Source organism: Lytechinus variegatus, chromosome 8 (genome assembly GCF_018143015.1).
Source record: "Lytechinus variegatus isolate NC3 chromosome 8, Lvar_3.0, whole genome shotgun sequence".
Lineage (NCBI taxonomy): Eukaryota > Metazoa > Echinodermata > Echinoidea > Temnopleuroida > Toxopneustidae > Lytechinus > Lytechinus variegatus.
This window is the reverse complement of record NC_054747.1, coordinates 41,144,801-41,169,574: the sequence shown is the minus strand read 5'-3', so window position 1 is coordinate 41,169,574 and position 24,774 is coordinate 41,144,801. Positions and strand designations below refer to the sequence as shown.

Below are 24,774 nucleotides of genomic sequence, written 5' to 3'. Positions count from 1 at the left end.
CAATGACCATGGGTAGGACTTCATACTTTCCTAAGTAGGCCTATGGCAATGGGCAATATCAGAAGGGCCATCTCTAGACTATATACATGTACTTGTTAATTAAAATTTTCCACTGCATACCAGATATAGTGAATGCACAGGTATGAAATAGTATGCTATGCAAAGTAGATTTCTTGTATGCACAACTCATGTAACAGCTAGGATTCAACAGTGCATAGACTCCTCGTCATGTAGTTTCATAAACAAAAGAAAATTTGCACTTTATCACCAATATAAAATCAAGGTTTAGTTATGTAGTGGTACAATATTTACACGATTCTGTCATAATATTTCTTAAACACACATCCATTATCTATTAAAACACATATCAGTAACACAGAAATAGATTGTAGTCAAATTTACAAATATAAGTCATTACATCTTTCTTATTATTACAGTATCATAACATATATATAACTCTATTTCTACTGGACTGAATTCTTGTTTTTCAATTGCATCTGCCGTTCTACTCACAAGAGCACCAAGCTCTTGACTGTAACTGTATGAACAGCTCTTCACATACTATTCGTGTTCTCGGGATCCAATCCTTGCCAAGTATTGTCATACCATGAACACCAAGGTGATGCCACTTGTAGCTTGGCCCACATTTTAAACAGCAGGGCCTGGAAGTTATATGCAATCACCAAACATTGCATAGTTGTACAATTCTTCTAATTCACTTAAAGATTTGATTAAATCATTGACTCTGGTCTCAAAGCAATAAATGTAAACAAAGGTTTTTTTTTTTATTTAATGCCAATTCTCCACAGTTTGGTCCCTGCAAGGTTCGCTATGTCTGCATCCAGACAGATGAGGTAAATAATGCAAACAATACAAATTATGGAATACCTTAATAGTTTGGATCATCCTTGTTAAAGACACTTCTTTGATCAGAGGCTCTACTTGCTGACACACCTCTTCCTTGGCTACTAGCCCTACCCTGACTACTTGCCCTACCATGGCTAGCAGCAGACTTCACATCCTTAGATCTTGTCTTGCCTTCTTCATCGCTGCTCCCATCCCCAACAATCGCTTCAATGGCTTGTTCAAAGAAGTTCAGAGACTCCTTAGAGCTATGATGATCTTTCTTGTCCTTTGAGGCATCTCCGTTGGTAGGAAACTTGTCCCTTTCCTCGTCATCATCCTGGCCAGACTTGACTGATCCAGCTGACCTGATGGATCTCCTGGAGCTTGTGCTTCCTGGCCGGCCAGACTTCCTGGAGCCACTGCTTGGAGGTCGGGGTTGGAGTTCCTTGCCTTGGTTTGGACTGCCATCACTATCGACTGAATCTCTTCCTTCAGATTTGCTTGACTCTGCCGATGATGCCCGATCTTTGCCGGTTTTAGGTAAACTCTTCCTGGATCCACCACTCCCACTTCTCCTTGACCCTTTGTCTGAAGCATACACATCTTCAGCAGCTTTAAGGCTCTTCCTTGAGGCTGTGTCATCATCCTTGGTAGACTTCCTTGACTGGATGCTTGTCTTTGAACCACTCACATCATCCTTTGGTTTGACACTATGTCTGGACCCATTCTGGCTACCATATGGTGAGCTACGTGCTTCCTCACCAGACTTGTCCCTATGGTTAGACCTTGTGCTTCTTTGGGATCTAGCACTGTGTCTTGATTGTCCACTCTTCTGAGATGCTGTTTCAAAGAATTCATCTTCCTCTCTCTCAGGCTCCTTCTTTCCTTCGTTCTCACCATCAGAATACTTCTTATCATCCTCCTCATCAGAGTATCTCCTGACTTCCTTTGCAGAAGCACTTGATGCCCTTGAAGAATGATGAGAACTCCTGGTAGATGACCTCTCACTTGCTCCATCATAATCCTCCCCATAGTCTGCCTCTCCTGGATCATTATTAGCGTTCTCATTGTCAAGCTCATCCAGCTCATTCGGGTCAGCATTCTTGCTATCGTTCAGAGAACTTGTGAGATTTCTGTAATCAAAAGTAGACGTCTTATGACGCTGTCTTTCCTGCTCAATGGACCGTGCAGTCATCATCAGTTCAACATTTTCCTCCAACTCAAAATCATCATCTGCCTCCATTACTGCTTCCTCTTCCTCTTCTTCCAAAACAGTATCCTGCTTCTTCTCTTCTTCTTCCTCTTTCTCCTCGATGGTAACCTTCTTGTCTGACCTCACTGACTGCCTGCTGTTGGACGGTCGGCTCATCGCGGAATGCCTGGACCCTGAACCAAGCCGGAGTCCGGTGGCGCTACCAGGTTTGCTCCCGATAGAGCGGCGTGACGCTTGGGATGGTGGTCCCCTTTCGCTGGTTCCGTCATCACTCTGCTTCACAGCTGCTTCCTCTATGGTCCTCACCGAGTGTTGCATGGAAGGCTGAGGCCACTTCCTGGCGCCATTCTCTGGTGCTTCTGTAAGTCAATGTATAACAAAATGAAAGCAGATTTGAGCAGGAATTTTTCATGGTTGCATAAAGAACTGTTTCCCATTACCTCTTCTATGGTAGAGACTTAAAAAGAAAACAAAGTTCCTAATACAACAGAGTAATATTCTGGTTATTCCATGACATTTCCTCCGATGACAATTGCTCCGCTATCAATTACACAAACTAATGTTAATTCGAAAACTAAACGCTGTGCTGTCATCCTGGAAACGGCTCTTTGTAATTCATATTTTCCCTCCATTTTGAAACTCCTAATGGTAGCATTCACAATGCAGAAAGTTTCTCTTTATTGGCTTAAATGTTTACATAAAGAAAATATAGATAAAGCGTTAACAATATGGAAGGACTTAAAAACTATGAAAGTGAACATAAAGGCAGAGTTAGGAAGGAGAACAAACCTGGATCTAGGATGAGAGCCGTTCCTGCCATAGTCCATTGCTCTACAGGAAGCGGACAAGCAAGGTCAAAGGTGAATACACAAACCTGATAAAAGACAAAAAAAATAATACGTAAAACAAGTTTGGAACAACAGGGCACCATCTTACAAAGAGTCGCAATTGATCTAATCAACCACAACTATGGAAAGCCAACAATATCTAGTATCTAGTATGATAGTAAGTGGACCCCCAGTCTGTATTCAACAGGAAGAAGAAGGACCAACCTGTCTTGATTGATTTAAGAATACTGGAATCAGTCAAGACGGTGAGTTATCTTCCAAGTCGTTAAATAATCAACAATTATCAAAATTGCAGATGTGGTTTACGGTACACCATGTGGAGTGTTATAGAACCAGTGAAGAGAAGGAGAAAAGAATGGATAGGCGAGAAAGAGGAGATTTGAGAGTAATCTTTCTTGAAAGTAGTCCTGAAGAGGACTGTAAACCAGAAGAGATTGATGAGTTGAAAAACAGCTAGAGTAGTAGGATGGATGAGGAGATGCTGGCTTGAGTCGGCGAGTAAAGATGATGAGTAGAAGCAGTAGAATAAAAATGTGAGGAACACCTACCTGTCTTGATTGATTCAAGAATACTGGACACTGATAGACACCCAGTTGAGGGCGCTGTTTATCATCATCCACATTGTCTGTATTAGAAGATGGTTCATGTTGACTAGCTTGGTCTGCGTTGGATTCAGAACTCCTTGCTGTTTCTGGTTCTTGATCAATGATGATTGGTCTGATGTACATACTAGGCATTGCTGAGAGGGATGAGCTGAATGGGTACACAGAAAACATGATATCATCAATCTATAATAAACACATATCCGGCAAACCTTTGATCAAGGCGTGACAACAAAATAATTATCACATATTTTACAATTTGGAATAAAAAGGTGAGAATTTCAAGATTTTACTTTAAGACATAAGGAAGTGAACGACCCCCTTAAATGCTATCAATCATTGTGTAATATAAGTGAGGATGCAAGAGAAGTTCATGCAAGAAATATGAGTTCATGGAGGTGCTGCATTAAGAAGACAGCCACCTCATTTGAAGCAAGAAGCTTTGCCCATCTGGAGGAAAGGCCCAGAAAAAGATGACCAAAATCAAGATGCTTCTCCCTATGATTAGGTCCACATGTTTCCAAGATACGGGAGAGTAAGTCTCTCAAAATTTGAACTTTCTAGTCATCAAGAGATCTTGTACCTCATAATTATCTTCCCAAATTGTTGTTTGCAAAGTAATACGTATTTAGCTAAATAAGCCCCACCCTGTTGTTCCTAATCATTATACATGATAATAAAGACTTACCTTGCTGGGGCTAGGCAGCCATGTTCAAGGTCCCAGGTAGCTCCATCAAGATAAACATCTCTGATATACATCCCTCCAGGATGAATGATGTCAAAACTATCTTCATTCAGAGAACGAGATACCTCACAAGAGATACCAACCTGATAATAAAAGAAACACAGATTAACAGCAACAAAAGTAATAATATAAGATCAAAATCAAAAGTGTTTACTATTTTCCTGTCTCTCTTCAATCATTACAATGGTTGTGCCGATATAATGGTCCATCAATAGCAAACTCGCATCTCCTCCAGCAAATGAACTGCCTCACCTGGGTCAAGTGTGGCAAATTTAGAGGAATGTCTTACTACGGGACAGTAAACACAACATCACCTGAGCATTAGATGGATTCTAGATGGATTAGATGGACTGTCATGAAAACTAATAAACTCATTGGCCCGTATTCTGAATTCAGGTTTAACTTATTAGACCATGGTCTAACTCTGTGCTAACATTATAGGAAACCAAAAGTGTCAAAATTTTTATTAAGTTGTATGTTTTTTATGTTTGCTGTGCTCTTTTCTGATTCATTGATGTTCAAAGACCATCATCTTTTTATACTTCCTAGACAACTATGAATGATTTGAGAGTCAAATAAGGTGTAAATATGATATCTCTACTGTAAGTGATTTATGTAACAATTGGCTATCCATACTTAAACCACAACTTTAAACCTGAGTTTAAGTTTAACCTGACTTCAGAATACGGGCCATTGTAATGAGTCCTTACCTCTGATACAAGACACCCAGCGAGGGCGGCCTTCTCCTGTCTCAGTGAAGTGATAACGGCCGTTGGGTTGACCAACCCTCCCATCCAGATGGACAGAAGATGACCCCTCGGTTCGGTCTGGATCGGAACAATATCCGGAGCAGAGCGGGGCACTTTTCCCTCTTTGATCCATGCCTGCATTTGGTCATGACGTCTCTTCAGGTCTGGGATAAAGAGCAAACATTGAAAACGCATGGAACTTGGACATTGGGTACTGACAGCTATTAAGATGAGTTGACCTGTCCATAGTACGGGGTGTGAGTGACTACTAATGAAAATAACTGAAATGGCAAAAACTCATATTCTTCCGTACAGACACAAGTACACAAAAAGCTGAAAATGATCTGACAATAAAGAACAATAACATCTGACATCAGCAAAAATTCTGAATCCCTGATACTATCAGAAGCAATCCTGTAAGTCATATTGATTTGAATGTGCATTTGACATTTCTCTCTCTCTCTCTCCCCTTTTCATCTTCCCAGTATGTCTTATTCAAGCGCCTAGAGTATTTGTATCGAATTGAAATGGCGCTATTACTAGTCATTTTAAAGTGTCCTATTGGAGTCATCACTGTTCTATCAATGAAATTTCTATTCTCAAATCAAGATTTCCAATGGTTTCTTCTTCTGGATTATGCAGATTTCATATACTATCATGCTTCATTCAAGTACGAATTAGTGCTATATGTCAAAATCATGCAATCCGTATTGCAATTGACTTACTGGCCTCAAAGAAATCACCTTTGTGACATCGGGCCTATGAAAATCAAAGGATTTGGTTTGTATCCCACTGAACATAAATCATCTTTCAGCTTTGCCTCCTAAAGAGAATCCTCTAACATGAAATACCAGCATGGGCCACCACTGTTATATTTTACACAAAAACAAGCTTTCTATCGCCATTTTTGGGGCTGTGTTCTGGATTTGTTTTTACATAAAATAAGCTTCCTATTGCTAAAGGTTGGCGACACAATTACGAATGTCAAACTCTTTTCTGGCTTTGTAAATAAACATCGCTGCTTACCTCCCACCCAAGAGATGAGAGTATGTCCACTAGGTTGTCTATTAGGATGTACCCACGTAGCTGGTACAGCGTCCTGTTGGAGAGCCATAGCTAGGTGTCTGATGGACGGTTTCATGGCGTATTGACCTTGTAGCATACAGCATTCAACCTCATGAAGGCTTTGACGAACATGACACAGTAAGGAGTTATACCAGTGACATTCCTGTCAAGAAACAGATACAGTGATAACAATAATGAAAAAGTTATACATGTCGGAGAAATGTCAGACCCGAGATTGCTCAAAAAGGTGATTCCATGTACAAATTCAATGCAAATTGTGTTTTTCAACCAAAAATCATAAATTTATGATTATTTTTACTTTTGCTGGTTTAAATGGATTTATTTTATGCTATTTATGAATGCAGAAGGGTCCCCGACAAAGTTCATTGGAAAAAAAAGGTTGGAAAAAACAAAGAAATACATAAGAATTCAAAAAACAATAAAATACATAAGAAATCAATAATATTTTTGCAAATTTTTTTGTAGACATTTGTTAGAAAAGTAATAATTGATTCTCCAACCAAAAATTCGTATTCTACCTGCTATATTAATTGAGTTAAAGGCAAAAACATACACTAAAAACAAAATTTAGGGCAAATCTCATATGCTAATTTGCATAATTAATTAATTAAAAATATAAAGAATTAATTTTTAAAAAATTTTACCATACAGTCTTCGAGTTTACATGTGGCTCTACATGTATGAAAATTGTCAAGGCTATCGCGTGATCAGCGGCCAAGATCTGAGGGGGGGGGGAGGGGGTCAAATTGACCCCCGGCCCCCCAGTATATACTGGTGGAAAATAGCCCGGTTAAGCATGAAGTTAAATTTGATGAGTGTGAACTCACCTGAAGAAGCACGAATCCAATGCTTTGCGGCATCTCAACGCTCGCCACGCTCAACAAACTCATCAACGAGGGCGCATGGTACGGGAACGTGTACTTCTCTGCCTCGTTGACGATGTGTATTGGGAGTTCTCCAAGGTCAACTATAGAGGGCAGCCTCTCAGTGATGGAGTCGATGGCATTTGATATCTTGGTGGAGTTGAACTGTGGTTGGGATGGAATGGTGGATGATCCTCGAGGGCCAGAATGCTGGATCTCATAGAGATTGTCAAGGTAGGTCAGGAAATCAAGACCACTGAAAAACAATTAAAGGACATGGTATTAGTAAAGGTCAAAGCAAAGGTCAGATTGAAGTTGAAGTCAAAGTTGAGTGAAGGTAAGAATGAAGATTAAACTGGAGGTGGGAATAAAGTTGGAGAATGTCAAAGTGAAGTTTGAAGTGAAGCTTGAAGAGAATTAAGTAAAGGGATAATTAAAACAAGCGTTTTAATCATCCCTTTACTATTTTAATTGTGGAGCGTTGTGGCCCAGTGGATTTAGTCTCCGGACTTTGAAACAGGGGGTTTGGGTTCGAATCCCAGCCATGGCGTAATTTCCTTCAGCAAGAAATTTATCCATTGTGCTGCACTCAACCCAGGTGAGGTGAATGGGTACCTGGCAGGAATTTATTCCTTGAAATGCGTGTGCGCTGTAATCATAGTAATTACGGCAGCCAAGCTACAGCTGGGGTAATAATATCCAAGTCCTTTGGAAGCACATAGAGACATTATTCATAATTGTGATATGCGCTATACAAGAACTGTTTATTATTATTATTATTATTAACAACCCTGAAGTACAGGACATAAAATGAAAATAATATTCAATCCTGGGAGCATTTGTCACCTGACAACTTTCCTTTGTTTTGATTGGTAGGGAAGAACAGGAGCCTGAACATTACTATGGAAATATAGACTTTGTCAGACATAACATCCACCAAATCCTTTCATAAAATTGTCCTCGGGAAAATAAAGATTTTGAATGTGACAGACATTTTAGAGTTGCCAAACTTGAATGACCAAATTAACATTCTGTATCTCCAAAAGTGGTTTTATTCAAGAAAATTTGTATTTTCTCTACAAACCTTATTTTTTTACTATAATTTCTAGACCAATCTGATGCAGCCTGAATATGTGATTATATAAATGATGAACAAATATTTCATGACATACCTTGCTTTGTTGACGAGCTTCTTGACCCCATCATCCAGACTCAAAGCTTCCGTGGTCCCGACCTCCTCATCCCATTTCTCCTCCAACCATCCAGCATAGTCCGTAGCATCCACGTTAGCTGGAGGGGTTGGCACGGTAACAGAGCCTAGAACCAGCTGGCTACCAGACCGACTGGTGGCAGTGAGGATATGATTGACAATGGTAGACAGATAGAGACCATCCCAGGGGTCGGTCAGCATGTTCCCATAGACAACCTATGTCAAGGAATACAATGGGTTTGATTTGGTTAAACTGACAAATTATGTTCCAGTGATGAAAATTCTTCAAGAATTATAAATACACACTGCTTTATAAAGCATATAAAACATTGATATTACCTTACCTCTATGCCTTTTAGAAGGAAGAAAAGAAAGAATGGAGAATAAATGCCCATCAGCAGAGAAGCAAATATATAATAGGTACATAGGTATATCTTATTCTATAAAAAGAAATATCTTCAAAAGGGACTCAATGATTCTACAGCATTAGCAGTTAAATACTGAACTTTGTTGTTACCAAAATGCTTTTTTTTCTTGCCAAAATCTTTGCCATTGGGATGCAAGCTACTTTACAAAGAGATCTTGGTTAGATTATAGAGGGTACTAACAAACTAAAGAGCTTGGCTGCCACATTTGGTGTTCTTGACTTGTAGATTGAGAACCCTTTCGGTATGTGTTGCAGACATCAGCACATGGATGAATCGTAACAGACTAAAGCTGAATGAAGCAAAAACTGAATTTCTGGTAGTAGGTTCACCATATAACCTTCGTGGGTTAGATAATATTTCTATTGATATTGGTACATCCCAAGTCTTACCATCCACTTCAATTAAGAGTCTTGGTGTATATTTGGATAGTAACATGTCTATGACACAGCAAATTGATTTTTTATGTAAATCTGTTAGGTTTCAATTAAGAAATATATGTCGCATACGAAAGTACATAACAGTAGATGCATGTCATCATGCGGTACGTAGTCATGTACTATCTCGGATCGATTATTGTAATGCACTCCTTGCAGAAGTTCCCCAAATTCATGTAAGGCGACTACAGAGTCTGCAAAACTGGGCAGCACGTATTATTCACAAAGTTGACCGTAGACATGATGCTATTCCATTAATAAGGGCATTACACTGGCTACCAGTTAAACAAAGAATATTATTTAAGATTCTTTTGTATGTATATAAATCATTTCATGATCATGTACCAATGTATATCAAGGGGGCACTTCAGGTTCATTATCCTAAACGAGAAGGTTTGCGGTCTAGTGGAGATCATCTTCGACTAACCTATCAGACAACCCGGAGAAGGCTGGTGAACGTAGTTTTACTGTTGCTGCGGCAAAAGAATGGAACAAGCTTCCCATGACATTAAGATCTGAAACTTCTCTTCATAGATTTAAGAAACAGTTGAAAACGTACTTGTATCCAGGATAGATGTAGCTTTTTAAGTATTTGTAAATTGATCTACAGTGTAAACGCTATGATATAGTGTACTATGTATAGCGTTCCTAAATGCCTTATTATTATTATTATTAATTTTGAGTGACTCAGTAAGTTCACTTAATGAATAAAGACAAACCAGGATCCCAAAAGCAACAGTTTTAAACAGGATTGTTCTATCAGATAAACTGAACAAACACATTTTGCTCTGGATTGACCCTGAAAACTTTTTCTCCAAAGCTTATTCTCTCTCCAAACAAGAACAAAGTAATAATTAAGAGATCCTTACCCCAGAGACGAGTCCACAAAGCTCTTTCAGACTATCATTCCCAGTCTGACCTCCTTCTTCCTTGAACTTTGACCCCATGATGACCTCCAGACTGTGATTGACCTGGACTTTACTGAAGGCTTGGTACTGTGACAGACCTCTCGCACCATACATCTGACGAGCGTAGAGGACTGCATGGATGACACATGCTCCGTACGCAACGCCTCGTACCGCTGTGCTCTGATCAGTCAGGGCTTGCCAGAAGGATGGATCAACTGATTTCAAGGCTGCGATAGTAGCTGAGGAATAAAGCGAAGATGAAATGCAAATTCAACATCTTAAAACATATTTTCAAGAAGTACATGAATATAAGTGCCAAACCTTAGAGCCAAGAAATGGCTACTGATTCAGGACTAAGAAATTTCCAGAAAAAGCAAAACAGATGGCTAAAATGGAAAAAAATTACAATTTGTTTTCCTCACAGAAATGTTCCTATTCAATAGGAACGCATGGGAGGTAAGCATGTATCTATTTTTTGTTAAATATCTGAAATATAACAAAGTGGAAGACCATCTGTTGCAAACGAATGGGAATAATTATTATAAACAGTTCTGTTCCTCATTTACACATGAAGAGCCAAGTAAAGATAGGAAATATCAAATGTATATGCAATATTGAATTTTTTTGCTTCCCATAATTATAACACAGAATTAGACAATGGCCCAACTTAACTCAGACTTAAGAATATGGGCAAGAAAGCCTAAGGGGGTGCTGCAATCAATTGCAAATTTTAGTTCCAAATTTACAAGTGATGGACCTATTTTGAACTAAAGCAAATAAAAAAATAGTTCTTAATACAAGGAGTAGACCATTTACAATTAATTGTGAGACTTATGATTGATTTGGGAAGTGATATTGACTTGTATTCAATTGCAAATTTCCTACAAAACTCCATATACACCCAGTCACATCATTCCATGCAAGCTTTGCGTGACTTGCCGGTAACTATTTTTGCTACCCACAGGTCACCTGCATTGACAGTGTCTCATACATATCTCACACGAAGGATCGCACACAAGTCTAATTTCAAAGCAGAAAAATTTTGAGCATGCCCAAAACTTTGTTGTGGGTGAGTTGCAGGTAATCGCCTGCAACTCACCTACAAGGCTTGTACGGAATGATGTAACAGAGCCTTCAGGATTACACAGGTACCTCCTGAAAGTAAATACTAACCTGTTTTAAGTATGTCATCCTGAGAGAGCGTTACTACCTCCATGTTAGCTGAACCATCCTGTTCATTCAAGAGATGAGGACCTATCACATCCCAGGAGATGACACGGACGGACTGGAGGAGGTCGTCAGGAAGACGACCCGAGGGTTCAGAGGTCAACCAGATGCAGAAACGTGATTGGTTGTTGACTGCAATGGGGTTGAGTCCTAATGGGCCTGATCAGGTGAGAGAGAGAGGATTGGTATGAAATTCGAGGTTAATACCACAAGCACAGTTGTGTGGAATTATACAAACATTGAATTGATATAATGAGAAACTGCTCAGATCTTACAATTCTTTCATTACTAAAATGACCTAAAAGTGATGCCATCCTCATTATCACCATTGAAATAATTTATATAACAAAATAAAAGAGAAGTAGTGATTAGGTGACATCATCACTTCATTTATTTGCATACTGACCAGCATGCACATAAAAAGAATTTGGTGAAAAGAAGAACAATTTTTAAATACTATTATTTTCTTATACATGTACATCCAATTTCATTCAGATATATTGAGTTCTATGACTGTCTAGTTTTCCTGTATGTGTTCAAATCAATTACTGTCAGGGTTGACTTGGTATTTCATTAGAGATCTTCAAGCGATGTACATTAAGCCTCTTAATACCACAAGTACAGATATGTGGAATTGTACAAACATTGAATCTTTACAATTTGAAACCATGAGAAACTTATCTTATACTTATTAGTTATCACCAAAAATTACCGCAAAAGAGAAGTGATGACACCTTCTTTTATATCATTCAAATATTCCATACTTCATATAACAAAATAAAAGAGAAACAGTGAGTGTGGCATCATCAGTTCACTCATGTGAATACTGACAAGGATGCGCATAAAACGGTTTGGTGAAATAAGCGAAAGTTAAAACTGCTGTTACTTTGTTATTACATATACATGTATATCAGAGCTGCCAACCTGAACAAGAACATTTTATTTCAAAAGCTGATCTTTTGATGAAGAAATCAGTATAGGACATCACATTCAACTCTCTTTCTTTTCTAGTAAGAAATCCAATTTTGATCACATTTTGAGTTCCATGATTAGCTAGTTCTTCTCTATCTGTTCAAACAAGGGGTGTAAGTGGTCACAAATAAAAAGATCTGAAAAAAGCTGGATTGTTGAAAAAGTCTGAAATAAAAAGAGCTCCAATACTTTTTGTACAGAGGAAAGCCAGATATAAGCTGAAATTCAGCTGAAAAAAAAAAAAATCTGAAATCAGATAAAAATCTGAACTCTCAAACCCTTGATTCAAATCAACTATCATTGGGTTAAATTAAACTTTTAATAAGAAACCTTCAAGTGATATAATCTCTTACCTCCTGTATTACCAACTCTAATAAGTTGACCTTTAAGATGAGAAAGAAAACGATCAGAGGCGAGATGAAGGTCTTCAATCACCAACCAACCATCCTTATCAGCGATTGCATCTATCGCCATGGCAACCTGCTGCTCCGTGCCTTCATTGATGGCAATTCGCTCATAGGCAATGCTCTTTTTCTGAAAAGGTTAAACAATAAAAAAAATCAAGAGTGAGTATTATCAACGGAAAGAAATGCTGTTTCTCACAAATGAAAAATTAGATTGAATATTCTGATCAGTGGAAGACAAATTTGGTGGTCAATAAAGACATGTTTTCAGCAGAAAGGTGGCAGTAAGACTACTGTATCTCTTACTTTATGAATATGTCAAGAGAAAGGAATTTGAGAATGAACTAAAAAGTAATGACTGATGCTAATGGTTACACAGCGTTACCCAACAAATAATAGTTACTGTATCACTTTCTATGAAGATACAAGGATTAGCATCAGGTTGGTGAAAGGGTTTTGGTTCAAATATAGGAATAGGATTATGGTTATGGTCCTCTTTGAGGTTTGGTTTTAATATGGCTCAATGTTAGTGTTTTTGCCAGAGCATATGCCTTGAATCCAATGCTTTTATCTATTATCAAACCAGGAAAATATGCAATTTAGTCCCACCTGTGCATATGTGTGTAGTATATCAACTGGTCTTGTGTTAGACTTGAGTTCACTAGGTAACCTCTTATTCCCTGCTGCTGGTGAAGGTGGCATCAGGACCATGACAGCAAGGGAACGGACCGCACTACCCAGGATGCTTCCCACCGCAGACGGTAGGGGCTTCACGCAGGTCAGGTGACGATGGACGTAACGGGAGGCCGCTGCTGGGAACCGGTCAGGGCGGAGAAGACGCAGGAGGATGAGCTGGTGGAATTCGTTGAGGCCGCCGAGGTCTGGACTGCTCTGGGGCGAGGTCTGGCCTTGTTCATCAACTGGACGCTCTTCACCTTTATGACAAATACATGTAAATGATGCAAGATAAATATAATAAAATATTAAACATAAATAACTGTAAATCGTGCAAGTTTTCTTATCAAAGCTTACAACAATATTTGTCCTGCTGAAATTCAAATATGAATGCAAAAATCCCCAAATATGGATTCTTTGAGGCTCACTGGCAAAATGGATACATACTTTGCATTCATCGAGAAGACAAACGTACCAAAAAATTTATCAATACTTATAACACTATACATGTCATAATGATGATATACATGTAGAACATTCATATAGTGCTTTATGTATACAACTATATTTTTGTTATAAATGGTGCATCAAATGATATTTGGTCCCTATCCCAGCTCTTCAAACAGAAAAAAAACGAAACTCTTAATATTTTAGTGAGCCAATATATCTTTTATGTCTGTCGTTGATTAATTAATTTTACTTATAAGCGAATCAATTGTACATATTAATCACATATCTTCATGTACCAGGGGTGATAGGCTTCATCTCACCTGTATTTGGCCTGAGCGGTAGGGCTAGTCTTTCAGGTTCTGATGATTGATACCATTCCTCCCATCTATCAGGCATCTCAGCTACCTGAATACATAGGGAATCCAATGGACCAGGTAGCACAGAGATGGCTAGGATATCCTCCCATTTATCAGGTGGTAGGAAAGCTGGGGGTGGGGCGTCGCATCCAAAGTCAAGGAGAGTCAACTCCATGGTCCCCAGTCCAGGGTTTCCTGTCAAAGGTGTTTTAAAGGCATTTATTAATCAATATTGATTGACTGATTGATTGATTGATGTATTCATTTATTCATTCAACCATCTTTAAATGTATCCATCAATGCCTGGTGCAATCTCCATGATCTGTTATGATCCAATTTTCAAAGAAAGTAGATGTATGTGTATGAACATTCCAACCAATTAGCTCTTTACGATCAAAATGTGAATACTAAAATAGGAACTCCACGATCATCGGCTCTGACTAGAATCCAAATGTGACTTGCAGCAAGGGAAAATTGTGATGTAAGTATACCTAACATTATGCAAAACTTCAAATGAAATAATTTGACTTCTTGCAATTTTCAAAATGTGATTTATTAATCGCGTAATACAGGTAGTCAGATCGTGTAGTGAGGGCAATTATTTCTATATATTCATTCATTCATTCATTCACTCACTCACTCACTCATTCACTCACTCATTCATTCATTCATTCATTCATCTCATTATCTTTTGTATGCATCTTGCCATATATTCATTTATCTATCGATTCTATCTATCTATCTCCACAACCAGTTGTTCATCATTCATCTTCTATCTTTTAATTTATCTCTGTACATGTTGCTATTAATCAATTCATTCATTCAATTTAGGAAAAGGCATGCAAATATGACACGACCATTACCCCAATAATAACAATGAAACAGGAGCATGCAAAAATATTGGATACGGTAAAGAAATCATGCAAAGAATCATTCAAATTTAAAATGAATAATATTAAACACAAAGGAACCACTTTATAACGTTTGAATTACAAGTAACTTTTTTTTTTGCAAAATAAAATAGTTAGCGTTTTACAAAAACGGATTTGAATTTCTGGAATCATGGCAAGCAAGGTTTTGTTTCAAACTGTGCAAACATGTTAGTACTGTGTCAAATTTTAGTGTGTTCCTTAATTTAAAGGTTACCATGAGTTAATGTCAGTCAATCAAAACATTTGGATAAAAACAATTCAGGACAACCGGTCAGTAAGTTAAAATTAGAGATTTGTTAAAACAAATTCATTATAAAAAGGTTCCATTGTGAATAATTTATTTCATATTAGTCCCACCTGTTTTAATTCGTGATTGTAAGTGCAAATTGCAAAAGTCACTCAGGAGAGTGTTGAGTTTAGCCGAGGGCAAACGACCTTCATTGTCAAAAGTTGGATTACATATTTATGCAAGAAAACAAAGAAAAAAACAGGAGGAAAGAAATGGCCATGACGCAAATATTAGAAGTGATGAGGAATGAGATAAATGTGCAGAAGAGATGAGTTTAATCAAATCAATATTTTAAATAAATACATGTAGCGGAAATGATTATGTCAAACACATGCAAATACTTAAAAAGACGACTCATATCACAATTAATTGACATAAAAAAGACCAACAGTGGTAAAAGATGATTTTAGTTTCCTCAAATAGGTGTTGCCTTGGAACCTATTTAATAAAGTGGGCTAAAATCTCACCCATGTAATATTACTTGTAATTTGTAGAATTTTGCATGTATAATAACAGTTCTACTTCACTTATCTAAAGCTCTAAGTGCATTTTTGCCAGATTGAGCAAACAATCTACAGACCAAACTATCTTTTACTATCTACCAGAAATCATGAAAGCTATACTTAAGCAAATGAAGGGTTCTACAGCAGATTTAAAGAAAAATTGACAATAATATTTCCTAAAACATTAAATAAACCAAGTCTCCCTTCTTTGATACCAAATTAAGTTACATATTATTCACTCATTGATTAGAAACCAACATGTGCTATTCCAACATTTCAACAAGAAGAATGTGCAAATAAATAAATTATCAAGTAAAAATAATATAAAACAAGAACAAACAAAGTTAACTTCATGAATAAACCACAACAAGAAAACACAAAGATACATATATAACAAATGGTTTTGACACAACACTCTGTACAATAACAGGTCAAAAACTATTTTTACATTCTATTTGCTTTTTTTTTTGGGGGGGGGAGTTGGTGGTATGAAAATATGAAAAGCTTCTGGACCTATTATCATGTTTTAATGCAATATTTACCAACAATTGATAACTTAGTTTTATTTTCTAAAATAATGACCCCCACAAAATGTAGAAAATCAATGAACATTAGGGTCAGTTTATTTCTATTATAACCGTAAGGGGGGGGGGGGTCAAATTTGAATGAAAAATTAAAGTTGGCAGGGTTTTATCATATCAGCTTATTTCTACTAGGGTCAGTTGGGTTGCTGCAAACTTTTTGAAGGGGCCTCATCTACAGCTTTTCACTTCAGAGGAGCTTTTTAGAATTCATCTTTTCTACAGCAAATCATATTTCAATACTGAGCAACAATATCACAGTAACATCTAACATGCAGAGAACTGAAGAAACTACTAAAAGGATGTACGGACTTACCTTGTAGAAGTAGAGCTAACTCCTCTTCAGAGAATATGTTGGTTGTTTCATATTGGATGTTAATGCATAGTAGAGTTGCAAAAAGGAGGCGGTGCTCATCATATAGGCTCCTGAAATTTGATATTGAAAAATTATATTTCTTTGAAATGTATTGGTGATCATCATCATCATCATCATCATCAAGGTTACCGCAGAATCTATCAGTATCATTAGCATTAACATAATCATCATCATCATCGTCATCACCATTATTGTCATCGTCATCATCGTCATTGGCATGATCATTTTCACCATCACCACCACCACTACCACCATCACCACCATCATCATCATCATCATCATCATCATCATCGTCATCATCTTCATCATCATCATCACCATCATCATCACCATCATCATCATCATCATCATCATCATCATCATCATCATCATCATCATCATCATCATCATCATCATCACCACCACCACCATCATCATCATCATCATCCTCCTCCTCCTCCTCATCATCATCATCACCATCCTCATCATCAGTTACCACAGATTCCATCTCCTCTTGATCATACTCACAATCACAATCAATTGGGTCCTACTTACTGTCTGACATTCTGGAAGACTGTCTGCGTAAGGCAGTCAACGAGCTGTTTGACTTGATTAGCAGATAGATTGGTATACTCCATACCTCCTGATGGGAACGTAGGTACATCAGGAATGACTATATCTGGGACTGACACACCGGCAGGTCCAACGGCACATTCCTCGTCATCTTCTACACCTGATTCTGAGTAAAAAGAAGGGAAGACAAAAAAAAAAAATGGATTTTGGAGATTAATTCTTGCCTTTGGACCATGGGAATGTGTGGTCCATCTTTTGTTCTGCAATTTCCTCCCTTTTACAACAGTCAATACATTTGTTGTTTTTAGGCATCTGTTAACACAATTAAAATGCCTATGAAAATATCAATATTCGTTTTTTGTTTCCATAACTTTCAAAAGCAAAATAGCTCTCTGACTGGCTTATCCATCTAAGTTTACTCATTCTCTAGCTTGTTCCCTCTCTCCATAAAGTCATTGATTTTCTTGATAGTTTGGTGTGTTCTCCTTTGTTTTCAAAGGACATTTACAAATTTCCTGTTGAAAAAATTTTCCTTTCCTGTTCTCCCCCTGATGGATTTCCATAGAGTAAAAATTGATTGGATCAATCGTAACTCTTTGTAAGATGGGACCCAAGTCTTTCCCTTTCTTACTATGTCTCTGCACCCTTTAGTTTCTTTTCATTAGTGATGGTCACCTTCTGTGTGTGTTTTTGTCTTTTCCTTTCCTGTTCTCCCCCTCTTTATATCTACATGTATCTCTATGTTTGTTTTTCTTTCTCTTTCTCCCCCCCTTCTTCTCAATATTTCTGTGTCTGTCAGTCTGTTTCCCTCTCACCTCTATGTCTTCCTCTTCTCACTCTGTTCTACTTACACCTACCATTCTCTCCTTTCTATCTTTTTGGTTTTGCAATGTCTCTCTGCCATCTCTCATGTTCACACACCCCCTCTCTCTTACACGTTCTACAATGTATATCACTCTTTCTTAAAATCTCTATCTTTGTTTGCCCGTCTCTCTTTCTCTCTTCTTTGCCTTTCTCTTACTTCTACTTACCCCCTCTAGTATCCTGCCCTTCTTCCCCATCCCCCATGGTAATCTTCTTTTTAGAGATACACTACCCCTCTCTCACTCAACTCTCTTCCCTCCTGTCTCCCCTTCTCTTTTACTTACCTCCTCCTGTCTCCTGCCCTTCTCCACCATCCCCCATGGTAATCTTCTTCTCAGAGATCCGTGTTGAAGCGCTTCCTAGTCTGGGTGGAAGCACCACTTTACCATGATGAGGATCATCTTCATCATCACTACCGGTATCAGCCTGGAATCAGAAGACAGTGAAGTGTATTAAAAAATAGGTGACACGACATTTCCTCCTGCGACATTTGCTCCGGTCTTAACTTATCAGAGGGCATAGGGTTAGAGCTAGGATTTGTAAGGCCAGAATTCACAAAGGTGGATTTGAAAACCCATTTGAAAGATACGCTATTTTATTCATAAGTCCACCGTTTGAAGAGTGGACTCATTAATTCAAAATAGTGAACTCATGAATATGATAGCGTGGATAACCACGGCAAAAGGCGTCAATTTGGCGCACTGTGACAAAAGCGCGAATTAGCATTGGACATTTTTAAATATACGCGGTAAATAAACGTAATTTATGCAAGAAATAAACCATGGACTCAACCGTGGGTTATCATGTTAATTCGGGCCGAGTTTTTGGTTCATAATAATGTAAAGATACAGGATTAGGGTTTATTTAGTTTTGGAGGTTAGTTCAAATCCATGTAAGGCATCACATGCAGAGTTTCCATCGGAGCAAATGTCATGGAACCGTAACATAACTTATATTCACTACCATAACATAAATATATTTATAACAATAGGGAATACAATGATAATACACAGTACTCCGATAAAGTCTTTTATCTAGTTGCGTATTCAAAAAGAAATCTGAAAACACACCATTATGATGTATGGAATATCATCATTTAATCAATATAATCTCGCTTTATGCCATAAAAGGCACTTTGTATCTTCTGGAAAATGTACAACATAAATTCAATCAGTATCATTATTATTGATATAGACACACAAAATCAACATGGATTTAAGGGACTATCTCTGCTGCTTCTTTATTACTGATTTCTAACAAAAAATAGTAGCTTGCAAGCTGAAATTGATATATACATAATTGATCACATTAGCTTTGCACAGTGTTGTAGTCAAGGCTCAAACCTCCAAGGCCAAGGCCAAGGCTTTAATACCCAAGGCCAAGGCTTCAATAACCAAGGCTGAGGCCAAGGCATGGAAACTCAAGGCCAAGGCCAAGGCCTGAAAACCTCAAGGCCAAGGCCAAGGCATTTCAATTGTACAATATATGGAAAAAATTAGACAACAATGCCTAGGCGGCATACATGACACACAGGACCAAATGTATGAAAGGTGTGAGCGAGCAAAATTTTTGACCCTTGTACATTTAAAACGAAAATAATTTCATGATGTAGATTTAGACATAAAAACATTTAATTATTGTTCTAGGCGATTCACATTGCAATAATTATTGTTACCAAGGTGATCTGATCCTCGCATGCCCATTCTCAACATATGTCTTTCTCCTCTACCTGGTACAGGGGAGGCAGAATGTTTTTTTTTTTTTGGGGGGGAGGTCAAAACCAAAAATGCACTTACAAAGTCAAAATGAGAATTTTGGTGCAGTTCAGCAAAGCTTTTTTAAGTGATTTCTAATTGATAAGACAGATATTTTGATTTAGGCTTTAATTTCCCGCTATAGAAAGCATAGCGAGCAAGTGGTTTTGAAAAAAAAAAATCAATTTTGAAGTTGTAAAACTCGATTTTGGGTCAATTATGGTGCTAATCACTGTTAAAAGGGCATCCTTGCGAGATGTTGTAATAAGATGTAATAAGAAATGAAATTTAAATATTTCGAGCTGTTTTTGTAATCATGAAAAAGGTGTGCATCTTACTAAACAAATTAACGCGAGCACAAAACACGAGCTGAAATTTTTACTGACCACAAAAGGAAGCTGTTCTGGACTGCATTTGGTGACTCATAAATAGGATACATAACTCACTAATCAAATAATGCGAGCGCAAAGCGCGAGCTCAAAAATTTGTAATATTCCGACCTAAAAACTAGACATTCTAGGCATTTTTTTTGTGTAAATTGAATGCGAACCTTACTTAACAATAATTTATGCAAGCACAATCCAAAAATTTGTTGATTTTGAAACCTAAAATTTTGCTCTGTATGCCATGCTTGGTCCCTCAAAAACTTTTTGGCTCATCATGCCATTGATGCCATAGCCCATTTGGAAATGACGAAATTGAAGTTTGTGTTCAAGTTTACCGAATCTTTTCAGAATATCATTAAGACTTAAAACATTCTTGTTGGTCAAAGAAAATAATACAAGGAAAACCTAATGGAATAGAAATCAACCTTGTTATCATTCTTTAGAGTAAGCTATTTTTAAAGTATGAAAATTGTTCTCAAAATTGCAGTCAGATCTGTCAGAATTATTCCTGTCATAAAATCACTATAATCAGTGGCGTACCGTGGGTCACGGCATTGGGGGACACCAGCAAAAACTTGGAACTGCCTAGTGAGCTCGCGAAGCGCGTCCAGTTGCCAGGTATACTGACCTAATAGAGATTTTTTTATAAGGACAGTGCCAATAAACGGACATGTATCTCACTAGTCAATTATTGCGAGCGCGAAGCGCGAGCTTAAAATTTTTGATATTCAAACCTAAAAAGGGACATTACAATCAATCTTTTGTAATCATGATACGTACCTGTCTCGCTAAATAATGCGAGCGCGAAGCGCGAACTGAAATTTTTGTAAATATTGACCCCAAACAGGAAGATTTTAAGGATTATATTTTAGGAATCTTTTATCTATTAAGATTATACACATCTCACCATAGTCATTTAATGGGAGTGCCAATAAACGCTTGCGCATTTTGTTAGAATTACATGCACATAACATGCACATAAAGCACTTGTAATCATGATTAACATACCCATCTCACTAATCAAATCTTGCGAGCGCGAAGCGCAAGCTGAAAATTTAGGAAATTCGGACCTGAAGAGGGGCATTTTAAGGCTTGTTTGTAGGAATTCAAGAAGACCTTACGTAGTTCACTAACCAAATGATGCGAGCGCGAAGCGCGAGCTGAAAATTTTTGATATTTAGATCAGAAAACAGAAAAAGGAACATTTTAAGGACTCATTCTAGGAATTGATGGAGAGCAGACATCTTTCACCAATCCACTACTGCGAATGTAAGCACGGACAGGAAATGTTTTATATTAAGACCTTAAAATGGGACAATCACTTAAAGTATTCATGAAAAAGAAGCATACTATTGTACATGTAAAAGAATAACTTGAAGTGCGAGGAAATATATTTGGTAGTTTGGTGTATATTGATTGAAAACGGGAGGTTTTAGTATAACAGGATTATATATCTCGGTAAAAAGACAATGGGAGAACCAGGAACAATTTAGACATATATGCCCTGAGCCAATTATGTTTCATTTATATGAAAAAAATGTTTCTTATGTAATGTAACATAACATAATTATAACATTATAATGAACATTAATGTCTTCTTTCCCACTACGTTTCTCTTCCTTTCTCCCTCTTTTCCTCCTTTTTTAGTCAGCTGATGGGGGGAGCACGTGCCCCCCCCCTGTAGTTACGCCACTGACTATAATCCTAATCATAATTATTATCATTATTATTGATATTGTCATTATCCTTATTAGTCATGATTACATCATATTACCAATTAATAAAAATATTAATTTTCATCACTTCTCTTTGTTACATAATTATGTGATGATAATTGCAATTGATGGCACTGCTAAGTACACTTACTGCTTCTGCTGCTGCTGACTGGTAGTATTTAGTGTCATTAGATATACAGAACAATTGAAACATTTATAATTACTTTTATAAAACAAATGAAAGTACAAAATACAAAATGCCTTGAAAAAGCCTTGAAAATGCCTTGAAAATGCCTTGAAATTTCAAGGCTCAAAATCCTCAAGGCCAAGGCCCTCTCAAGGCCAAGGCTTGAATGTTCAAGGCCAAGGCTTTGAAAAAATAGGCCTTAAGGCGCCTTAAGGCCAAGGCCGAGCATCAAGGCACTACAACACTGGCGTTGCATGAAGCTACATTGTACCATATGAAAACAGGATATCATAGTAAAAGGGAAAATTTACTATTCCGAAGACAAAGTGGCACAAAAATGATTTCACATATTTCCTGAATCTCCAAATTGTTAAAGGCAGAGCAACATTGGAACTGAAGGATTGAAGACTTACATCATGCCAGTCCTCTTCCTGCGCCACCTCTGGAGGCAGCTCCTCTCCTACGGCTTGATCAAACATCCAGAGAAACATCGGTAGTGACACTCTGTACTCCCTCTGCATCCCCTGTAGGCTCTGCACCACGGAATACAGCATCGCACCTCTCTTGGACACCGGGGACAGCTGGTCCCGGATGCGCTCCAGCTGGGACAGGGCCTGTTCTGCTGCCTCCAGACGGGTGAAGACCGTCTCCTTGTGATCCACGATGGAGGAGACGTACTCCGTGTGGCTGGTGATCTCCTGGGATGAGACTTCTCCTTCAAGAACCTGGAGGAGTTTGTCTTCAAGAAACTAGAGGGATGAAACAGAGAAGACAGGTGAGCATATAAGTTACCAGAAAAGTCAATAGTTCATAGGTAGTAGAGGTGGTCTAAGGTTATTCACTGGATTTTAACCACAGTGTTCAAACTTTACTATTAAACATATTACAGTTCCTTTTGGAACATAATTCAAAGTTTAGAGGTTGACACACAGATTTTCCCTTCTAGAATGAAACAGAGTCTGCTCTAAAGGAATGACATGAAATTGCTGTTAGGTCTCTCAAACTTAGAAGGAAGATGTTACAGTGAAACCTGTATATACATCCAAGGGAGACAAGAGAAGCAGTCTTTACAAACAGGTGGTCACAATGGGCAAGTCTTTGTCGATACATGTAAATGTTTCGACTGGGAAAACTATTCAAGGGAAATCAAATTTGGGCAGTTCATCCTTCTAAGAGCACTTAGATCAGATGTAGTAGAACAAGTGTTCTAAGGGTTAATAAGACAAAAGTGGAGGTGCAAACTTCCTCAACCAACAACAAGTTCCTTTTGTAAACAACAATTCCAACTTTAGAAGTTGACATGCAGTTGTCTAGAGGAAAGCCTTTGGGTTGGGAATAAGACACTTAATTTTCCAAAGACACTAACTAAAACAATTTTTACCTGTAAGGTCTCTTTGTGCTGTTGAATGGCTCTTAAGACCTTCTTCTTCTCAAGATACAGCATTGGCATGACCCTAGCAAAGGCTCTATCAAGGAGCTCTTCTCGTAACATCTCAGGTGATGCGTTGTAGTTCACAAGGGTCGTTGCTGACGCTGTTCTGGCGCTGAGGTTTGGGTACATGTTGGTGGTTGCTATGGTAACACGGAAGTTCTCATGGCCAAGCAATCTGCGTCCGCAGTATTTGATGAGTCGGGCATCTTTAGTAATAGAATTGTGAAGAATAATGAGAAAGTCCAAAATAAAGAGACAGGTATGTGTTCAACTGAGATAAAGAAGACTGTGGTGGAATTCTTTTATTTTTTTAAGTTCACTACATATTTATTTCTCTTTTATACTCATACCAATTATTAAATTAAATGACTTTCCGAATAGGAATTTTTGATTGGGTAGCAGTAGGAGAGTACCCTAAAAACTCTCAGAGCAAGCCAATAGTTTAGCAGAACCTTGAGTATCTTGTATATGACATTATTGTCATCATGACACCATGCCTACTTAAATATTCATCATTATAATAACGTAGTGACTTTAATTCCTTGTGTATTAGAAGAATGTTGTAATTGTTAATCACATAATCTTAAAATAAGGATTAAAAAAAATCAACTATGATTTGACCTACCTCCACTCCCGCCCTCTTCAGTTCCGTGGTTAGCATGGTGAATGAGAGGTGCAGACATGGAATCAACACTATCTACACTGTTCATCATCAATAGAGGGCGTCCTCCAAGAATGGCCTTCTCTATACGCACTACCATGGATGGGTCGAACCTGATACGATAAAAGCCAACAGAATATTTCCTTAAATTTCATAAAATTATCAACGATTCCAACTTGCCAAAAATGTGTGCTGCATCTTTTTAGCAAGAATCTCTCTATAAAGAAACTGCATCTTTTCATAGCAAACTTACCTACATTCACCATTTATTTGTTTATGATGAAATGTGAGGAACAGTAATGAAAAGCTATTAGCAGGATTCCTGTGGGGAAAGCTATATAGGCCTACAAGTTACTTAAATCAACAAATAACATAATCTTGTTGCGCCAGCATGAATTTCCAAGAAATCCCAAACATTTCATGGGAAAGTTCACAATATATTTTTGGGGGATGATTCTCTTTTGTTAAATATTTTAAGCTAATTTGATCTGTCCATACACCCACATATGTAAACATTATTCAATAT

General features: G+C 37.8%; 1 protein-coding gene across 1 annotated transcript; it reads right to left on the bottom strand.

Moving 5' to 3' along the window:
* Positions 1 to 556: 556 nt before the first annotated feature.
* Positions 557 to 24,348, bottom strand: LOC121419745 (dynein alpha chain, flagellar outer arm-like). Its single transcript, XM_041614202.1, has 20 exons — positions 24,213 to 24,348; positions 23,537 to 23,793; positions 22,569 to 22,904; positions 18,398 to 18,539; positions 17,232 to 17,415; positions 16,638 to 16,747; positions 15,306 to 15,383; positions 13,981 to 14,211; positions 13,145 to 13,470; positions 12,485 to 12,665; positions 11,106 to 11,318; positions 9,894 to 10,171; positions 8,125 to 8,378; positions 6,917 to 7,208; positions 6,030 to 6,231; positions 4,965 to 5,167; positions 4,198 to 4,337; positions 3,456 to 3,660; positions 2,849 to 2,933; positions 557 to 2,418 (listed from the first exon to the last, which is right to left on the bottom strand). Exons 1-20 carry the CDS (start codon positions 24,346 to 24,348, stop codon positions 890 to 892), a joined length of 5,382 nt encoding a protein of 1,793 aa, XP_041470136.1. The 3' UTR covers positions 557 to 889.
* Positions 24,349 to 24,774: the final 426 nt, after the last annotated feature.